This window comes from Podarcis vaucheri (assembly GCF_965113315.1).
Source record: "Podarcis vaucheri genome assembly, chromosome: 15".
Taxonomy (NCBI): Eukaryota; Metazoa; Chordata; class Lepidosauria; order Squamata; family Lacertidae; genus Podarcis; species Podarcis vaucheri.
Window position 1 is genome coordinate 16,126,088 of NC_138753.1, and position 18,846 is coordinate 16,144,933.

Consider the following 18,846-nt stretch of genomic DNA (forward strand, 5'->3'; position numbering starts at 1 on the left):
AATCCTGAGAACTGTAGTTTGTCCCTGACAGAACTACAGTTCCTTGCACCCTTAACAAACCACGGTACCTAGGTTTCTTGAACTGGGCCAGTCATAATGGAGCAGAGAATCATAGGATTATAAAGTTGGAAGGGGACCCCAAAGGCCATTTGGTCCAACCCCCTTCCCTGCAGTGCAGAATTCACAGCTAAATGGGTGGTGGAATTTGATCAAATTTCCCCCCTAATTCCAACCTCTTTGTAGGTCGTGGGGCAGGTGTCTTTCCTGGTGGTGGAACAGGCGTCTTGCCAGGGGGCGGAACAGGCGTCTTGCCAGGGGGAGGCGTTGTGCCAGGTGTTCCTGGAGCAGGTAAGGGACCCCTCAGCTACTCCTCATCCTCTGATCTTGGGGAATTGGCACTGGACAAGATTCCCAGTCCAGTTTTGCTGTGCACCAGAAGAGATCCCTGGGCATTGGGGCTCTGACACAGATTGTTTCTCCTTATCTCACAGGAATCCCCCAAACTGGACTGCAACCAGGGGCCAAGCCACCTAAATATGGTACGTATGAGTCCCTGTCAGGGAAATGGGCAAGACGTAAGTAATAATAATCATAATGATAGTACTGGAAGTTCTGCCTATCCATTCACCTGCCCACACCTCACCCAAAAAACAAAAACAAAACACCCAAATAACAAAAACAAAATAGTCACAGGAGATCTAGCTATCTGTTGATAAAAGGAAACCCATCTTCACGCAGCACAGAATTAAACGTGGAACTCCCCACCACCACAAGAGGCACTGATGGTCACCAAACTAGAGGGCTTTAGGATTGGGTCAATTCATGGAGGAGGGGGCTATGAATGGGTACAAGTCGCGATGGCCATGCTCTGCCTCCACAGTTAGAGGCAGCAAAGCTTCTGGATACCAGTTGCTGGAAGTCTTAGCGGGGAGCAGGGGAGAGGGCGCGTGTGCTCCTGTTCCCCATAAGAGGCATCTGGTTGGCCACTGTGAGAACTGGATGCTGGACTGGATGGACCCGATCCGGCAGACGCTTCTTATGAGTTGAAGAACTGGGAGACATGGGAAGTGCCTGGTCAGCAGTGGGGAGAAATGCCTTTGATAAACCAAGACTCGCCTTTTCTCACCCCAACAGGTGTGCCAGGAGTTGGGCTGGGTGGCTTTGGCGTACCAGGTACGATGCTGCAGACCCAAGGGGAGGGAGGGGAGAAGAGGGGCCTCCACACAAGACAGGGCATTCTTTGGGACAAGATGGACAGCTCCATGGCTCATCCCTTGTCCTGGCTACACATCCGAAATCACTTGGGGGCTGGGCTGTGGGGCTTGGGAGCATTCTAAGCAGTCATAGGCTGAATAACTTCAGTATCCTCCATGTTCCTTTATTTACTCTATGGGTTCTCCACATATAGCTTATTTCTAATGAACCGTGAGGTTGGGTTTATGACTAAGCCACTTTTTCTGGCAGGCTTTGGTGGACGAGGAGGATATGGGGTCCCCGGCGCAGGGGGAGCGGGCCTTGGTGGCGCTGGAGCTGGAGGTGCGTAGAGATCGTTCAGCCAGAGCACTGGGAAGGAAGCCCCCAATGTTGTGCTCTGAATTTGGGGGTGGTGTGAGGGGACTTTGCAAGATGTCTCGGTGGCCTTACCCAATGGTGGCCTCAGTGAGTTGACCCTCTGCTTTGTCGTTGCTACCAGCCAGAGCCTGCAAGGAAGCAGGCAGTGGGATCTGCTAACTGTTGTAGTTACACCCTGTTGTAGCTACTCCCTGTTTTTAGCAACTATTCATTGTAGCTACTCCTCATCCTCACCCCTGTTTCCCCCTCCCCTGCTCACCACCCCTGAGCCAGAGTCGGAGTCAGAATTATGACAAAGCAGGAGAATGAAGCTCTCGTCATGTAGGAAGATGAATACCAAAAGCTATTTGCCTCTTTTGGGGCAGCCCATTGGCATTTTGTACTGGTACCTACAACACCTTTCTCAATATAGAAGTACCAGCACCACATTTTTCTTACCCGCCCCCCCAAAATAGTACTGGATATACCACAAATGTTACAGCCGCAATCTGCTTCCTACAGTCCTATTTCGGGGGCCCTGCCTCCAGCTCCCCTAGTCTGCCCATGCTCCCTTGAGGTCAGCAGGCCGCAAGCCTGACTTCCAAGACGAGCTTCTAATTTCCCCTCATGCTCTCTTGCGCAGGGCTGACGTACCCAGGAGCCGGTGGCAAACCTCCCAAACCAGGTATGAGCAAAATGGGACCACGTGGTGGAGTTGGGTAATGGCGGAAGGCGAGTGGCGGAGCTCAGTTTCCCTCAGAACTCTCCAGATTGCGCCAAGGTTCAAGGCAGAGATTGGGGACCTCAAATGTGGCTCCCATACTTTTCTGTCTGGCCCTTAGGATTGGCCCCAAGCCACGCCCCTGTTTGCCCTGCCCTGCACCCTCTTTGAGTGCCGGTGCCTGGCTGGAATGTGTCCTTGGAAGGTCATAAAGCCTCTTCGCTTGCCTGGATAGAGGAAATGTGTGTATAAATATCTGACTTTCAAATGACTGGGAGACAGCCAGGCATAAAATGGCAACCCTCACATCTGTAGCCCCACCCCTTTCTGCCTTTGGCTCCACCCACCACTGGGAGCGGCCCTCACAAATTTGCTCATGAGGCAACACGGCCCCCAGGCTGAAAAGCCTTCTTATTTATTTCTTATCATTTCATAAAATTTATATACCACATGATTGTACACACACACACACACACACACACACACAACCCTCAAGGCTGTGTACAAAATAGCTAAAACAATAAAGTTATTGATAAGGAAAAATGGCAAGAATGATTTAAGGCACCTGGAAAGTTAAAATAACAACAGACTAAAAATGGATTAAAACTCTTCACCCATGATGTAAAATGGTGGAGCCTCATAAAGGACAAATTTACCCTAATGGAGGTTCTACCCCCATGGGAAAAAAATAATTTGGGATTGTATGTTTGACCGAAGTCTTGGGATTTCATAGAAGGACCCCCCCACCCACCCAAAAAAAGCCTTCAACTGCCCTGAGGATGCAACATTGAATCTGGATACGTACATTTCAGACTTTCAGTGTATTGCGATATTGAACAGGGCGTTGCCAGAGTTGTGTGGTACACACCCCAATTTTACCTTCCTCAACAACATCTATTCTGATCAAATGTCTTCTTATTTCTATCACAGGTTATGGTGCTGGCATTCCACAAGTTGGTGAGTTGATGAACTAAATTCCCTTTATTATATAAAGTGTATGCATGTTTGTGTGTGTGTGTGTGTGTGTGTGTGTGTGTGAGAGAGAGAGAGAGAGAGAGAGAGAGAGAGAGAGAGAAATTATAGAACAAAGTTCAATAATGCTGTCACTGCGAGACAAATTTGGTTTCAATAAAAATGCTAAGTCTTTTTTAAAAAAAACAACAACACACCTAATGTTACATTATTATGCTTTGTAGCCAAGATCATTAGACATCCAACATGCTTGCTTGTCAAGAAAAAAGAAAGAAAGGGGAATAAATAAACAAAAGAAAAATGACATATGAAGCAGAACAGGAGCAGCTTAGTGAGGCGAGAAACTCACAAAAAACTGCATAGTACCGTGAACAGATTAAAAGGGGAAAATATCTTAATTTATATTGTCATTCAAAAAATGCTAAGTCTAAATGATGTTAAATAGAGCTTTTCAGCAGAAAGAGAAAATAAAATAGAGGACCCCCCCCTCTCTGATGGTTTGATAAAACAATAATGTTGTAACAAGTTATGTAAGAGAATTAAAATTAAAAATAACACCAAAACTCAGCAGCTGCATTAGTATCAGTAGTAAGACTTCCACTCGTTCTCTAGAACAGGTAAGAAATAAGGTTAACTCCTTTTTATTTTAAGCACCTTTATCGGGGGTCACCAACCTTCTTATATATTTATGTATTTATATGATTATTTAATGCATTTATATGCCACTCCTTTCTCCAAGGAGCTCAAAGTGGCTTACAAACAATAATTAAAAACAGATCTCAGAACCCATTTAGAACGGGCCATTAAAATCCAGTTTGCCCTGCCAGCAACCCAGTTGGCCAGCATCGCCTGCCTCTCCGTTTCCAAAGCTCTGTCAAAGCAGGAAGGCCTTAGCCTGCTGGCGGAAGGATAACAAGGAGGGAGCCAGACAGACCTCTCCTGGGTGGGGATCCCACAATCTGGGAGCAGCCACAGAAAAGGCCCTGTCTCTCATTGCCTCTGATGTTGATGGGACCGAGAGAAGATGCTCACCCAAGGATCTGAGCATCCAGGCGCAGAGCATCCTATCTTTCTGGTAGCCTGGCCCCAAGCTGTATAGGAATGTGTGAACTGATTCCACCCAACTGATGTGAGGTGACAGATAGGTAGGGGAAGAAGAAGAAGAAGAAGAAGAAGAAGAAGAGGAGGAGGAGGAGGAAGAAGAAGAAGAAGAAGAAGAAGAAGAAGAAGAGTGGAAACCTGCAAGGGGTTGGACTAGACCTTTGGGGTCCCTTCCAACTCTATAATTCTATGAACCAGGCTTGTGGAATTCCTGCCATATTGAAACTTTTCTGACTCTCTCTCCCCCACCCATCTTTTCTCCATTCTAGCGGGCGGAGCTGGCTATGGTTATGGTTTGTCTCCTATTTACCCAGGTACGTTGATAGGGGCTGGGGGTGTGTGAGTTCAGTTCCTGAAAAACCTGGGTGCAGGGAGAAAGCAGTGGCCTGATGATGGGTGACACCCACAAAGGAGCTGAAACAGACCAGGGGAGCAGTCAATTTGGGGGCAAGCAGGTGGTCTTCAGTGGGGTCACCTCCCTCATAAGGTATTCCTTACACCCTGTCACTGGTACCAGTTCATAAGAACTTAAGAATCTAAGAGCCTGTTGGATCAGGCCAATGGCCCCATCTAGTCCAGCATCCTGTCTTCACAGTGGCCAACCTGACATCTGCGGGAAACCAGCAAGCGTAAGATGCCTTGCTCCCACAGGAGGTAGTGATGGCCGCCAGCTTGGATGGTTTTGAAAGATGCTTGGTCCATTCATGGAGGGGGGAAACTAACAATGGCTACTAGCCATGATGGCTTTGTTCTGCCTCCATGGTTGGAGGCAGCAGAGCTTCTGGATATCAATTGCTGGAGACCACAGGAGAGGGCTCTTGTGTTCGAATTCTGCTGTCACGGACTCGCTGGATGCAGAGGAGTGGTGCGAGGTGCCAGCGGGGGAACCCCCAAAGGAAGACGTCTCAGAGCCAGGGGATTGGTGGTGGGTCAGAGGGAGAAGAGGGAGCAGATGAGGAGAAGGAGGTGTCAGGGGCTGAGGAGGTAACAGGGTTTAGTGAGCAGGAAGAGGCTGTGGCAGAGAGCAGTCCAGACTAAGAGGCAGAAGCAGAGGTGGGGACCAAGAGACAGAGATGAGGCAGACTGCTGAAGAAGCCAGGGACTCTCCCCCTCCTGCTGTGACCAGCTCCCCTCCCCACCGGTTCCCCAGAACCAGAAGAGGTATGAAGAGGGCGGAGGAAATACGGGGAAGACGACAAAGCCTCAGATCACTTGGAAATAACTTAGGCAGCTGTGGGAAGGCAGGGGTCTTCAGTCCCCACAACTGCCTCCTTGGGGCAAGCTGCTGTGCTCACTAGGCCTGAGCTGTTCAATTCCTTTGAATAAAGAGTTAACTTCACGGACACCTTGTGAGTTATTGCTGACTTGTTCCCTACTCCTGCCTTGACACCTCCTTGGGGGTTTCTCATATCAGCACCTGGCTGGCCACTGTGAGAAGGAGGTGCTGGACCAGATCCTTTGGCCTGATCCAGCTACAGGGCTCTTTGTATGTTCTTATGCTCAGAGATAAGAGTCCCATACTAATGATCTGAATACAAGGAAATATAACAAGATGCTTAGGTGTTTCCATAGAATCCTGGAACAGTACAGTCATCTAGTCAAGCCCCCTGCTTGTTTCCCCATCAGTTTCCCCGCTTCTCTTTCGCTGAGGCCCACTGTGACCTTTGCCATGCACCCCTCACCCAAACACACACACACAGTTCAGAATGTGGGGTGGGAGGGGGCTGCTGGCTGCTCTGTGTGGCTAACCAGTTTTCCTGTCTGGGTTGGGCTTGCAGGTGGAGTCCCTGGCCAGCTGGGCTATGGTGGTAAGTGCATTGCTTTCTGCTGGCTGGCTGGGTTGGGGGTCAAGGGTGAATCCAGGAGATCTTGAGTGACCTCACCCCATGTTTCTCCCTTGCTTCTCCACAGGCAAACCTCCCAAGCCGTACGGCTACAGAGGTAAGTTGCACCCCAACCCAGAAGCAGTCCACTTTCAAACTGTTTCTGTCTTGTTCCAAGAGCCTCCAGGTTCAAAGGCAGTCTACCTCTGAGTGCCAGGCTCTAGCTTAGTGCCAGGGTGGGGTGGGGAGAGCTTCTTCCCATCAGGCCTCGCCTGTACGGGGAGGGTCTCATAGGCCTCCTGTGGGCTGCTAATGGGAACAGGAGGTCGAAGGGCAAATTCTCTAGGTCTGGCTGTTTTTGCAAAGGGGCCAAGAGAATGGCCACCAATCACATTATGTTTGCGGACTTAAATGATGACAGCAAGTACCAACAGGTTCACTTGCCTGAATTCCGCCCCAAGCTGAGAATCAGCACACAAATGGACACAATTTGGGGTGCTGTTTTCCAGTCCATCGGAATCTTCCACTATCCCTACCTGTGAGCCACCCATGAAAAATGCCTCCCGGACACACAGTGTCCTCCTCCTATTGTTGTTGTATTTTATTTTAATGTGTTTATCATGCCTTTCTCCGAAGGTGGGATTCAGGGTGGCTTGCAGCATTATTATTTTTTTAAAAAAATTATAAATTACAAGGTAATAAAAGCAAAGTAGTTTTAGAACCAGCAACTGAAATACAGTTTGCCCTGACAGCAGCCCAGAAGATGGTTAAATAAGGACACCACTGGTAGCAAAGGAGCTAGTCCATATGATCCCATCCACCAGTTCTGGTGTGCTCCGGGTGCCTCAAGGCCAGCCCACCTACGAGGCAGGGTGAAATGGAAGCCCCCGAGGCATCACCCCCACAGATGTCCTTTAATGCCATCAACCCAGTCCTGTGGAACTCTCCACCACTGGAGTTTCAGCAAGTGCTGAACGCTTTTCACTTCCGCCAAACCTAGTGAGGCAATTCAGAACACATCCTCCCACAATGTCTGTTTTAAACTTTTTGAATGGTTTTATGCTTTCATTGCTGTAAGCCGCTTTGACATATATATTTTTCTGATGTTGCAGTATACTGGTAATATTATTACTACTATTTTTACAAATAAATAATACAAATAGTTCAAAGGCAGCTGGGATGTGAGTAAGGCATGTGTCACCGCTGATGGTCTTCCTCCTCTTCTCTCCCCACACCTTGCAGGCCGCAAGAGGAAGTAGCCCTGGCAGACTGCCTACCATTCACCTCATGAACTTTGGTGCTACTGCCTGGTCTCGAATGTACCCCCTCACCCCGAGAAAAGCAGATTCCACCACCACCGCCATCGTCACCGCCGCCCTGTGCCTTTTTGCCCCACAGACCCCAAACAGCCCTCCTCCCTCTCTCACTGGTGCTACACCCAGCCGTCCACTTCCTGGGCGGTGGGGGGGCCTCTTTGGTGCTGCGGCCGAGGAGGGCCGCTTTCGGAGGAGGGGGGGAAGATGCCCGAGCACTTTAGCCCACTCCTGAGCCCTGTGCGGGGGGGTCAGTAGTCACACTGGCCAGTTGGCCCCACTCCCTTTCCCAGTCTCCACCCCCCCTCTCTCTCCAGGCTCCAGTTTTTCTGGGGGGAGAATGCCACTGGGTTGCCATGAGAGCCCCTTCCCTGGCACACTGCCTGCGTATCGGCAGGGGAGGGGGAGCAGGCCGGGCTGGGGGGTCGGTGCCAACAGGATTAACCTTAATCCTCCAGCTGCTGCCTGTCAGGGCCGCAGCGGATTAGCACAGCCCAGGCCACACCCGGCCTTTCAAGCAAGAGAGCCAGAGGCCACGCCGTCCAGGTCCGAGCAAAGAGGCCGTCCTGGGGGTCCCCCGCCGCCCCTCCCCACGGGACCGTGGCCGACCTGCTCCACGACTCTTCATGTTTAATCACTTCGATGTAACTGGGATGGGACACTTTTTATAAAGAGGAACAGTAAACCGCTTTCCGGGAAAAAAAGAATTAAATAAAACCTGACTAATAAATAACTTTTTAAAGGAACATTTCTTGTGCTTTTTCCTCCTGGAGACGTACGGTCTGGAACCTACTTTCCCTTGAGCAACCCGAGCAAACACAAATTGAGTGTCTCTGAGCCTGTGCAGAGGGGCAAAGTGAGTGCATCTTGGCAGGTGTGACTGTTTATTATTAGAAGCACAGAACCTAAGAGTTTTCTGGTTCAACTGTTTGCAATGCATCATGGCTAAAGATGCCTGACAGGTGGCCATCCAGCCTCTGTGGGGAAACCTCCAATGATGGAAATTCCACTACCTTCCGAAAGAGCCCCTTCTACTGTCCAATAGCTCTTAACACCAAACTGTTCTTCCCAGTGCTATTTTTCTAGAAAAAGAGGTACTCAAACTCACCATGAATGCCACCCTTATATTGGCAATGGTGTTCACCTAATAGGTGCCAGAACTAGGCGATATATTGTGCAAAACCAGTGTGAAGTCCAAATCGTGATATTGGTTTCATCATTTTTGACCTGGCAATATATCATGAATCATGATGCATGCATGTGCATGTGGTGATATATCACAATGTTGAAAACCAGATATCACCCAGCCCTATCCAAAATCGAGTTCCAGTGAGTTCTGGCCAAAAAAGGGGGCCCTGGTTCTTCCTACTGTTTATTCAAAATCTCCTTTCTGGTAATTTGAATCCATTGGTTCCAGTCCTCCCCTCCAGAGCAGCAGCAAACCAGCTCGCTCCTTCTTCCATGTGGCAGCTCTTCAGATCTTTGAAAATAGTTCTCATACCATCCCTCAATTTGATAGATAGTAGTGGGATGCACACTTGGAAATGGATCCTATAGCTTAGGGGAGGATCCTATAGCTTAGGGGGAGGAGTTGGGCTGTAGGGCTCATTAAAGATCCAGAGGTGAGCTTGCTAGAGTGGAGCAAAGCACTTTGCAACCAGCAGTTCAGCTCCTTTGCAGCCTGATGAGCTGAGCTGTTTCCATGGGAGTCATGCAACTTTTATTGCAGAATGCCCAGCAATGGGGCAACTTCTGTAAGCAAAGACACTACCGAGAAAATGATGGTGTTGGTTTGGTTTTATAAATACATTTTATTGAATTTCACACCTATAAGCCATCTCAAACAATAAAAAACACTACGGGGGGGGGGGGGAGACAGTAGAAATCGGAGAAACTGTAAATGAAGAATTAATTATCCTGGAAAATATTGCAGAGGAACTGTTTTGGATTGTCATTATACTAGGACAGTTATATTTAAATGTAATATTTTTCTTTCCCTAGTCATAAAACCCACAGGTGAATAAATGCATCTGGTGGAGATGAACTATGTTACTCCATGCTTGCAAATAGAATAAAATCATAAAATCGTACCTTACTGCCAAAAACGAATCTGCAGGGATCCTGCAGCACCTGTGTGAATTTCACAAGGAAATATCAGTGTTTGTGGTGCAAGTGAACCAAAAATAGGCAGGAAATCAACACTGAGGAGGGGCGAGAACATCGGGAACTGAAATTTCTATAGACCATGTCATAATGCCATACAAAGCTATGCTAGGGTCGCATTTTGAACATTGTGTGAAATTCCGGCCACCTCACCTAAAAACGGATATTGCAGAATTGGAAAAGGTTTAGAAAGCAACAACCAAAATGATCAAGGGGGCTGAAGGAGAAAGCTTGTGGCATTTGAGGCTTTTTAGTTAAGAGAAAAGGCAAGTAAGAGGCGACGTGATAGAGGTTATAAAATTATGCATAGCATAGGAAAAGTGGATGGGGAAAAGTTTTCCTTCCTCTCTCTCATAGCACTAGAAGTCATGGACATCCAATGAAGCTGGATTGGAGATTCAGAGCAGACGTAAGGAAGTCCTTCTTCAGGCAACTTGCTCCCACAGGAGGTAGTGATGGCCACTGGCCTGGATGGCTTTAACAGAGGATGGGGCAATTTCATGGAGGATAAGAAGACTATTGATGGCTTCTGGCCATGATAGATATGCTCTGCCTCTGCAGTTGGAGGTAGCAATGCTTCTGAATACCAGTTGCTAGAAACCAGAGGAGAGGAAAGGAGAGGAGAGGGATGCTGTGCTTTGGTCCTGCTTGCGAGTTTCCCAGTGAAGCATCTGGGGTGGTCACTTTGAGAAGACGATGCTGGACTAGAAGGGCTCTTGGCCTAACCAGCAGACTCCTCTTATGTTCTTAATGGAAGCTAGCCAGCTTCCATCCAAAGAATCTCAATATAGCCATATGCACAATTGTCCCAAGACTCCTTTTTGCCAAGTATTGGCAAAGTTGTTCTGTACACTGACAATGTGTGCAGGGGAGTGTTACGGAAAAATCTGGGTGCGGGGTTACTTTGCCACCCAGCTCACCGGACTAAGTCCGTGGGTCCCTGCGGAAGAAAATGAGCTCAGCCGGACGCAGGAGCAAACTGCAGAAGATCCAAGTTTATTGCGCAACAGGTTCAAGGCGAGATTGAACAGCGAGAAAGGGGTGACATGAACTTTTGAAATTTCCCTCCATATCCCAGAATACAGTGCAAAATACATCCCAGTTACATCATGAATACATTAAGAGGTTGGGTTACACAGATTAACATATGGAGGAGGGAGGGGGAATATGCAGGGAGCTGGAGATATGCGCAGATAAGCACATCCTGAGAAGACAATGGCCCATGTACACGTAGTCTGTCACCTGGCATTGCCCGGAGGAAAGGTTTGGCAGAGTGATATTGACAGGATTACTTGAGAGATTATGGAGGACAGGGGAGGGGTGATGGAGTCCTAGAGAAATTGAGCAAATATATTGTAGTGAAGAAGACATTGCCCCCCCCCCGTTCCGTATCAGGAGGAAAGGAGACACATAAACAAATAAGCTGAAGGAATTGAAGGCCGTCACTGCTTGCTGCTCTGTACAAATTCAGAAAGGCAGAAATACAACAGAACAAGAGGAGATCCTGAATGCATCAGTCAAGCACTCTAAGAAGTGGATCAGGCCATTTAGACCGGCATCCTGTTCTCACAGTTGGTGACCCGGCGGCCATTGTGGGAAACCCACAAGCAGGATTCATGCACGAGAGCACTCTGGCCCCGCCTGGCTTCCAGCAGCTGGCATTCAGAAGCATTGTTGCCTCTGACTGTGGAGGCAGAGCAGAGCCATTGTGGCTACTACCCATCCATAGCCTTTTCCTCCATAAATGGCTGCACATTAGCAACCAGAAAATAGACAGCAGATAAGAACCTAAGAGGTTGCTGGATCAGGCCAATGACCCATCAAGCCCAGTTTCCTTTTCATATAATTGTTGAGCTAGGGTTATCCAAGTCCATCCCTCTGCAATGCTGGAATCTCAACACGTAGTTCCCCATCCAATTTGAAACAAGACCAGACCCTGCTTAGCTTTGCAAATGTGCCAGCAGTTTTAGAGGCCAAGCGATGTCCCAAGGGATAGGCCACAAGCAGGATTCAGGTATAAACATAGGCGCCGACTCCATGGGGCTTGAGGGGGCCCGAGCCCCCTCAAAAATTCGTTTGGGGGGGCTCCGCCCCCCAATAATCTCCGGCGCCCCTCCAGCAGAGCGCCATCGCCGCCGCTCCCCCAGCCCAAAATGCACAGGGTCGGGCTGCATGCCTCCTGCCCTCCCTCCCGAGCAAAAGCTCCACCCAATTTCCTTCGGAGCTGATTAATAGGCGCAGCACGCTCTCCCCTATTCGCTCACGAGGAGGCGGCGCCACTTTATTTGCATATTCATGAGCTTATTTATTATTCATGAGCTTTCCCAGGCCCCCCCAATATTTTTTGTAAGTCCGCGTCCCTGGGTATAAAGGGACTCCCCCTTGCGCTACCATGGCATCCGGCAACTGGTATTGATAAGTCTTGCTTCCTCCCACTGGCTAGAGGGACTGGTGGTCTGAAAGCAGTCCTTGCTTGGTAACCATGAGGACTGGAGTCTTAACCCAGCGGCAGGAGAACATCTGTCCCAGGTTCAATCCCAGGTGGCATCTCCAGGTAGAGACTCCCACTTTGGAGAGAGCTGCTGCTGGTCAGTGTCCACCATACAGGGCTGGACTGCTGGTCTGACACAGGACAAGGCAACTTCCTACTGTTATGAGTTTATGAGTTTCAGACTCCTACCCACCCGTTACAAGTTTCTGGATGCCAGACACTGAACTTCTGGATTCAGTAAATGTTAAAATATAAACTAAGCCAGTTTCCTGACCAGCAAATCGCCTGGGATGATGGAGAACAAAAGCCATTAGGAAAACCAAATGCAAGGGGCCTCAGCTCAGAGTTAGTTGGGAAGACAAAGAGTTCGAAGTAGATTTGACTGTGATCTGACCTAAGTTGCAGGATAGAAAAAGTGACCGGCTACAAAAGGCAGAGTCAGAGGACAATGGCTGATGTCTGTTTGAATCCAGAGAAGCAAGAGTCTTTTGGGGTGTTAATGCTGGGAACTGCTGCATCGTAGGCTCAGGTTGCATATACAGTGGTACCTCGGGTTAAGTACTTAATTCGTTCTGGAGGTCCATTCTTAACCTGAAACTGTTCTGCACCACTTTAGCTAATGGGGCCTCCTGCTGCCGCCGTAGCACAATTTCTGTTCTCATCCTGAAGCAAAGTTCTTAACCTGAGGTACTATTTCTGGGTTAGCGGAGTCTGTAACCTGAAGCGTATGTAACCCGAGGTACCACTGTATGTGTAAATAAACTATGTATCATAAAGATACCTGAGTCCCCACTATGCCTCATTTTTAAAAGGAAACATGTAGGGGTGAATTTTCGTATTTCAAATTTTTAGTGGCGCCCTCTGCAAGGCCAAAATCTGATGTCCCCTGCCTCTTGCCTTCCGTTCTGTGCGCTATGTCACAGTTGTGGCACCCTGTGGTGTCCCCTCGGCTTGGCGCCCAGTGCAGGCGAACCGGCCATGCTGCCCTAAATCTGGCTATGGAAACATGGACCCTTGGTAAAGGTGCCTGGAACCCAATAGCGTCTCGCACAGCTCAGAGATTGGGGTGGCACACAACAATACGTTTTCCTCTTCCCTGCACTACCCCCTCGCCTTTTGTCTGCAGTTGTCCTTGGGCGCTCTGCACATACTCAGGGGCCCCTTCTCCATCCCCTCCTGAAACCCTGGAAAGAGCGGCTGCCAGTCAGCTGTGGACCATCACAGCTTAGCTGTGGTCTGACACGAGATCATACATTTCTCTTCACACACACCCGTCGGTTTTATCTGCCGTTGCCCCCGGACCCTCTGCGCGCACTCAGGGCTTCCCTCACCATCCCCTCCCTTTCCGTCAGCTTCGCTTCCCAGGGAGCGCGCGGCGGCAGCGGGGTGTGTGTGCGCGCGTGCGTGTGTCCGGTTCTGGCTGGCTGGCTGCATCCCTGCCGGGACTCCGCTTCTTCTAGCCCCCCGCCCCGTCTAAGCGAGAGGGGAGGCGCCTGGCCTTGCATCGCCTTGCAGCGCACGTTGCATTATAGCTGGAGACGGGCGGAGTAAGGGGGGTCCCTCTGACTGGCTCATCTTTGGACCCGCCTCCCTCCTCCTCCTCCTCCTCCTCACCCCCGCCCCATTTTCCCAGGGCTGCCGCGCAGTCGGCCCGGGCGAGTCCGCAGCCGGCGCAACCAAGCAGCCCGCCCTGCCCCCTTCGCTGCCCGGCAAGCGCAGGGAGGAGACGCCGACGCCGACGCTGCTGCCGCCCGAGCCGGGGGGGTCTGGCGCGGCGTCCGCATGAGGCTGATGCTCCTGTGCTGCACCTGGAGAGACGAGCCCATGGGAGAGGACGAAGGTGGGTCCTGGAAGAGAGCCCTCCCCGCCCCCACTCCACGTCGCCCCTCACCCGGCCTCTGGCCGGCCTCCTGGGGCGCGGTGGGGACGGAGTGGGGTGGCGTTCAGGGCTCCTCCGCCCCCTCCCCTGCTTGACCTTGAGCCCTACAGGGGGTGGGAGAGAGAGAGAGAGAAATGTCCGGGCCGCCCCCTTGCTGCATTGCACGCGTGGCAGGTATTCACACGTGCAAGAGGCCGGGAGGGGTGGGGGCGAAAGGAGAGGTCTACTTCACGCGCGTGCGCTAGTGGGGCTTGTGGAGTGGTCCTCGGAAGGTTGGGAGAGGCCCCCAAGGCCTACTTAGCCCCTTCACTCGCCTTAAGGGGCGTGCGCAGACTAACTGGGAGCGCGTCTCTGAGCACGTGCAGAGCGCGTTTCCTCCCTCCCCACCTCCAGCCCGTTGTCTCTGCGCTTTCAACTCACCCCAGGAGGCGGGGGCAGGGAGATTAATCCGGTGCCCATCCGGTGGGTGCTGTCCAGGGTGCTGTTTCTCCCGACCTCCTGCCGCAGGCAAGGGAGTCTCGTCTGACCGGAATGCAAGAAAGTGGGGTTTGGATAAAAGACTTCGGGGTTGATTCTAGGATCCATGCTTTCCCCCTTCCTTTTGCAAATATTTTCGCTACTTTACTGAAAGTTGAGGATTCATAGAGCCTTTCCTGAGTGTGGGAATTCTCCTTTTGCAAACGGGTGGAACAGGATAGGGTGAATAAAATGCTCTTTCACAGCAGGAAAAAGGGTGTCCCACTCGCCCCACAAATCCTATCATCTTTCTGATCCTCATAACCCCAATGGCACCTGGGCCCAGAAGAAGGTGGGCATGCTGTGGTTACAAAGAAAAAAGAAAGCACCCTCTGTGCATGCTCCAGGACACTCTTGCTCCCCTGTAATTGTTACAGCATGGAGGCCTGCTACTGAAAACAAGTTCAGAGTCTGGGTGCAAGGAAAAAATTATCCCCCCCATTCTGTTCCCCATTTCTAGGGATGCCCCCCGTTTCCCTGCCACTCCTCTCCACACCCCCAATCTATGGGGGTGAAGTAGGGGACAGTCCTGCTGTTATATAAACAGGAGATTGATCTGTGGCCACCAGCCATGGGAAAGGAGGTCATAGGGCTAGCCTCAACTAGGGGCCTCTGGGCATTCGTGAGCAGCTGGGTGCAGGAGAATTGCCATTATCCACCCCCCCATGCCCCCATGTCCCCTCACAGAGTTAACAGGGATGAGGCTCCTGGCGGAGCCATGCTTCAGGTTCGGATTACGGAAGTTATTCTGCGTGTTCTCAGAGGAACCCTTGTTCATTCAATGTGAGTGCTGCTTTTCTTTGAGCACTGCTTCAAACAAATCTATTCTGGGGGGGGCACAAGAGGATGAGGTGCATTCTGGGGGAGAGAGAGAGAAATCACCCACAGCCCCTCTGGAGTCTTGGGGAGCCTCTGCACTGTACATTTAAATCAGCGTCATGCAACTTTAAACAGTCATTCCTTTCCCCCCAAAAAATTCTGGGAAGTGTAGTTTGTTATGGGTGCTGAGGGTTTTTAAGGGACCCCTTATTCCCCTCCCCAAATTGCAAATCCCAGAGTGGTTTGACAGTCAATCCCAGGGAACTCTGGAAATTGTAGTTCTGAGAGTGGGGGCTAATAGGGGTGTTTCTAAAAGCAACTCAACATCCTTAGCAAACCATGGTTCCCAAGATTCTTCGGGAGAAGCCGTGCCTATTTAAAGTGGTCTTGGACTGCTTTAAATATGCATTGACTCCCTCCTTCCTCTCTGAGGTCACACCACATATCCAACATGCATTGAAAGCCTGTTTGGCTTCCCAGGACCTGTAGTTTGTTAAGGGCTCTGGGAACTGTAGCTCCTCAAGACTGAAACTGCCGTCCCCAGAATTCCTTCGGGGAAAGCCATTCCCGTTTGAAGTGGTACGATACCACTTTAAAAGTGTCATGCAGACAACGGCCCTGTTTGCTAGGCCTACATCTGGTTTTGGGCAAAAACTGAAATCCTTCAGTGAGAGCCCAGGCTGTGCTGGTGATACCCCTCCACTCAACCTGCCCCCACCTCTGTTTTCCTCTCCAGGAAGCGACCTGCCAATATGCGCCAGCTGCAGCCACAATATCTACGACGGCCAGTATCTGCAGGCCCTCAACGCGGACTGGCACACCGACTGCTTCAGGTAGGACCGCTCTGGTAGGGCGGCTGTCACCAGTAGGGTGGGAAGGGGGAGCCAGCATCCTCCCAGCTGCTTTTCTGAACTGCCATCTCCCATCAGGCCCTGCCAGGAGGGTCGAAGGTCAAGGACGATGGGAGTTGTAGTCCTGCAAGCTAAGGGAAGGACTATAGCTCAGGGATGGAACACTTGCTTTGAGTGCAGAAGGTCCCAGGTTCAATCCCCAATGGTGAGAGATTCTCCTGTCTGAAATCCTGGGGATCTGCTGCCAGTCAGTGTAGACAGTATTGGGCTAGATAGACCAGTGGTCTGACTTCCTGTGTTCCGATCTGGAGAACCACAGTTTCAGAAAGCAGTGAGGGGGTTATTAGAGCAAGGAAAAGTTTCAAGATCTGGGGCTTTTTCCTTTAGAAAGTGGTAGTGTTCGATTAGGACCTGAGAGAGGCCAGGGTTCAAATCCCCACTAGGTCATGAAGCTCCCCACTAGGTCATGACTTTGGATCTGTCGCTGCCTCTTGGCTTAGCCTACCTCACAGGGTTGTTGTGGGCAGGAGAACCTGGGAGGAAAAAAGGTGGGCTATAAATGCAATAAACAAATAAATAGCTTGACTTTCCATGGTGTGCAAACTAGGCCAGAGCTACATCTTAAGAGAGGCAGTGTTGCAAAGTGGTTACATTATCAGACTAGGACATGGGAGACCTGGGTTCAAATCCCCACTCAGTCATGAAGTTCACTGGGTGACATTGGAGGCCAGTCACTGCCTCTCAGCCTAGCCTGCCTTACAGGGTTGTTGTGGGAATTAATTGAGGGGGGAGGGGGAGAACCACGTCCACCACTCTGAACTCCTTGGAGAAAAAGGAGAAATGCTAGGAAATTCAGGGCAGACATAAGAAAGCCCTTCTTAATGCAATGCATAGTTAAATGATGGAACTCACTGCCGCAGGAGTCAGTGCTGTCCACCGGCTTGGATGGTTTTAAAAGAGGACTGGACAGAGGGGCTGTTGATGGTTATTAGCTACAATGGCTATGGTCTGCCTCTGAATCCTACTTCCTGGGGATCCCAAGTGGGGAGAGGGTTGCTCTGGCGCTCCGGTCCTGATTATGGGCTTCCTGGAAGAGATGTCCAGTTGGCCACTGTGAGGACTGGACGCTGGACTAGAAATCGGCTTCTTTTTGACTGAGCCATCCCAGGACTCTTCCTATGTTCACTGTTGCTTATTGGGCCAGAAAGGAAGTGCCCCCACCCTTAGAATATTCTTTAGCACGGGTTGGTGTGAGCAGCGAAATCCAGTGCTCTCCTGCCAAGGAGGCTCGTGGCCTGGCCCTGGGACAGCTTGAGCAGCTCCTTCTGCACCAAAGGATCATGCAAACCTAGAATTGTAGAGTTGGAAGGGCATCTAGCCCAACTTCTGCAATGCAGGAATCGCAGCTAAAGAGTCCCTGACTGATCGCCGTCCAGCCTCTTGAAAATCCTCCAGTGACGGAGAATCCACTGCTGTGGAAGGAGAATCCTCCACCGTGGAACAGATCCTATGGTCAGAAAGTTGTTCCTTGTCAGAATCTCCTTTCTTGCCATTTGAATCCTTTGGTTCGGGTCCAGCCCTCTGGAGCAGCAGAAAACAAGCTGGCTCCATCTTCCCAGTGAGAGTCCTTCAGGTATTTGAAGATGGCTATCATATCACCTCTAAGTCTTTTCTTCTCCAGGCTAAATATAACCAATTCCCTCACCCATTCCTCAAAAGGCTTTGGGCCCTTGATATTCTCTTTTTTTATATAAGATATATATTAAAGTTTCACAAATTATATAGACAAACACAATAATACAAACAAACACAAACAAAAAACAAGTATAATTTCAAACCCTTATTTCAGGGGTCTGCAACCCGCGGCTCCGGAGCCGCATGTGGCTCTTTTACACCTTTGCCGCGGCTCCGGGGCGGATACTAGCGAGGGGAGGAGGCGCATTGTGCGCCCCGACACTCTCCACTGTGGCAGGCGCTGTACTGGCTGTGACGTCGCATGGGGGCGGTGCGTGGGTTAGTCACGCACCGTCCCAACGTCACCTTCCCGCCCGCTGTCAGATCGGAGGGCAGCGGCGTGCATGCTTTAAATGTCGCAATGGTTTTGCGGCTCCCAGTTGTTGTTTTTTCTTCGGAAACAGGCCCAAGTGGCTCCTTTTGTCTTAAAGGTTGCAGAACCCTGCCTTATTTTCTTATAACTTACTTCTCCGACCTCCTCATACCTCCCCTTTCTGCATTCCAATTTCAGATTTTAATTCAGCAAATCCTCACCCTTAATTTTCTCTAATTTTTAACCTTTCTTTTCTTTTAACTTAATCCTTACAGCTGTAATCTACTTAATTTCTAAAACCACATCATTCTAACATTCATTAATTTTACAATGTTTCTTAAGATAGTTCTTGAATTTCTTCCAATCTTCTTCCGCCGTCTCTTTTCCCTGGTCTCGGATTCTGCCAGTCATTTCTGCCAGTCCCATATAGTCTATCACCTTCATCTGCCATTCTTCCAAGGTGGGTAGATCTTGTGTCTTCCGGGCCCTTGATATTCTCCATCACCCTCCTCTGCCCACCTTCCAGCTTGCCAATATCCTTCTTAAACTGCAGGGCCCTGAACTGCACACCGCACTCCAGGTGGGGTCTGACCAAGGCA

The 18,846-nt window shown here is 50.2% G+C and overlaps 2 protein-coding genes across 8 annotated transcripts in view; both read left to right on the top strand.

The window, feature by feature from the left end:
- The window catches only part of ELN (elastin), a 60,634-nt gene extending 52,407 nt beyond the window's left edge, over positions 1–8,227 (top strand). For all 7 annotated transcript variants that reach the window (XM_082201413.1, XM_082201417.1, XM_082201416.1 and 4 more), the window contains 10 exons: positions 244–348; positions 492–539; positions 1,135–1,173; positions 1,465–1,536; positions 2,195–2,236; positions 3,203–3,229; positions 4,615–4,659; positions 6,124–6,153; positions 6,257–6,286; positions 7,411–8,227. In XM_082201413.1, the coding sequence (XP_082057539.1) occupies positions 244–348; positions 492–539; positions 1,135–1,173; positions 1,465–1,536; positions 2,195–2,236; positions 3,203–3,229; positions 4,615–4,659; positions 6,124–6,153; positions 6,257–6,286; positions 7,411–7,427 (455 nt within the window). In that variant the 3' untranslated portion in view covers positions 7,428–8,227. The remainder of the gene's footprint in view (positions 1–243; positions 349–491; positions 540–1,134; positions 1,174–1,464; positions 1,537–2,194; positions 2,237–3,202; positions 3,230–4,614; positions 4,660–6,123; positions 6,154–6,256; positions 6,287–7,410) is intronic.
- Positions 8,228–13,550: 5,323 nt separating this feature from the next.
- Positions 13,551–18,846, top strand: part of LIMK1 (LIM domain kinase 1) — a 38,441-nt gene continuing 33,145 nt past the window's right edge. Inside the window, exons 1-2 of the mRNA XM_082201439.1 lie at positions 13,551–13,975; positions 16,086–16,182. Of these exons, the coding sequence (XP_082057565.1) occupies positions 13,918–13,975; positions 16,086–16,182 (155 nt within the window). The 5' untranslated portion in view covers positions 13,551–13,917. The remainder of the gene's footprint in view (positions 13,976–16,085; positions 16,183–18,846) is intronic.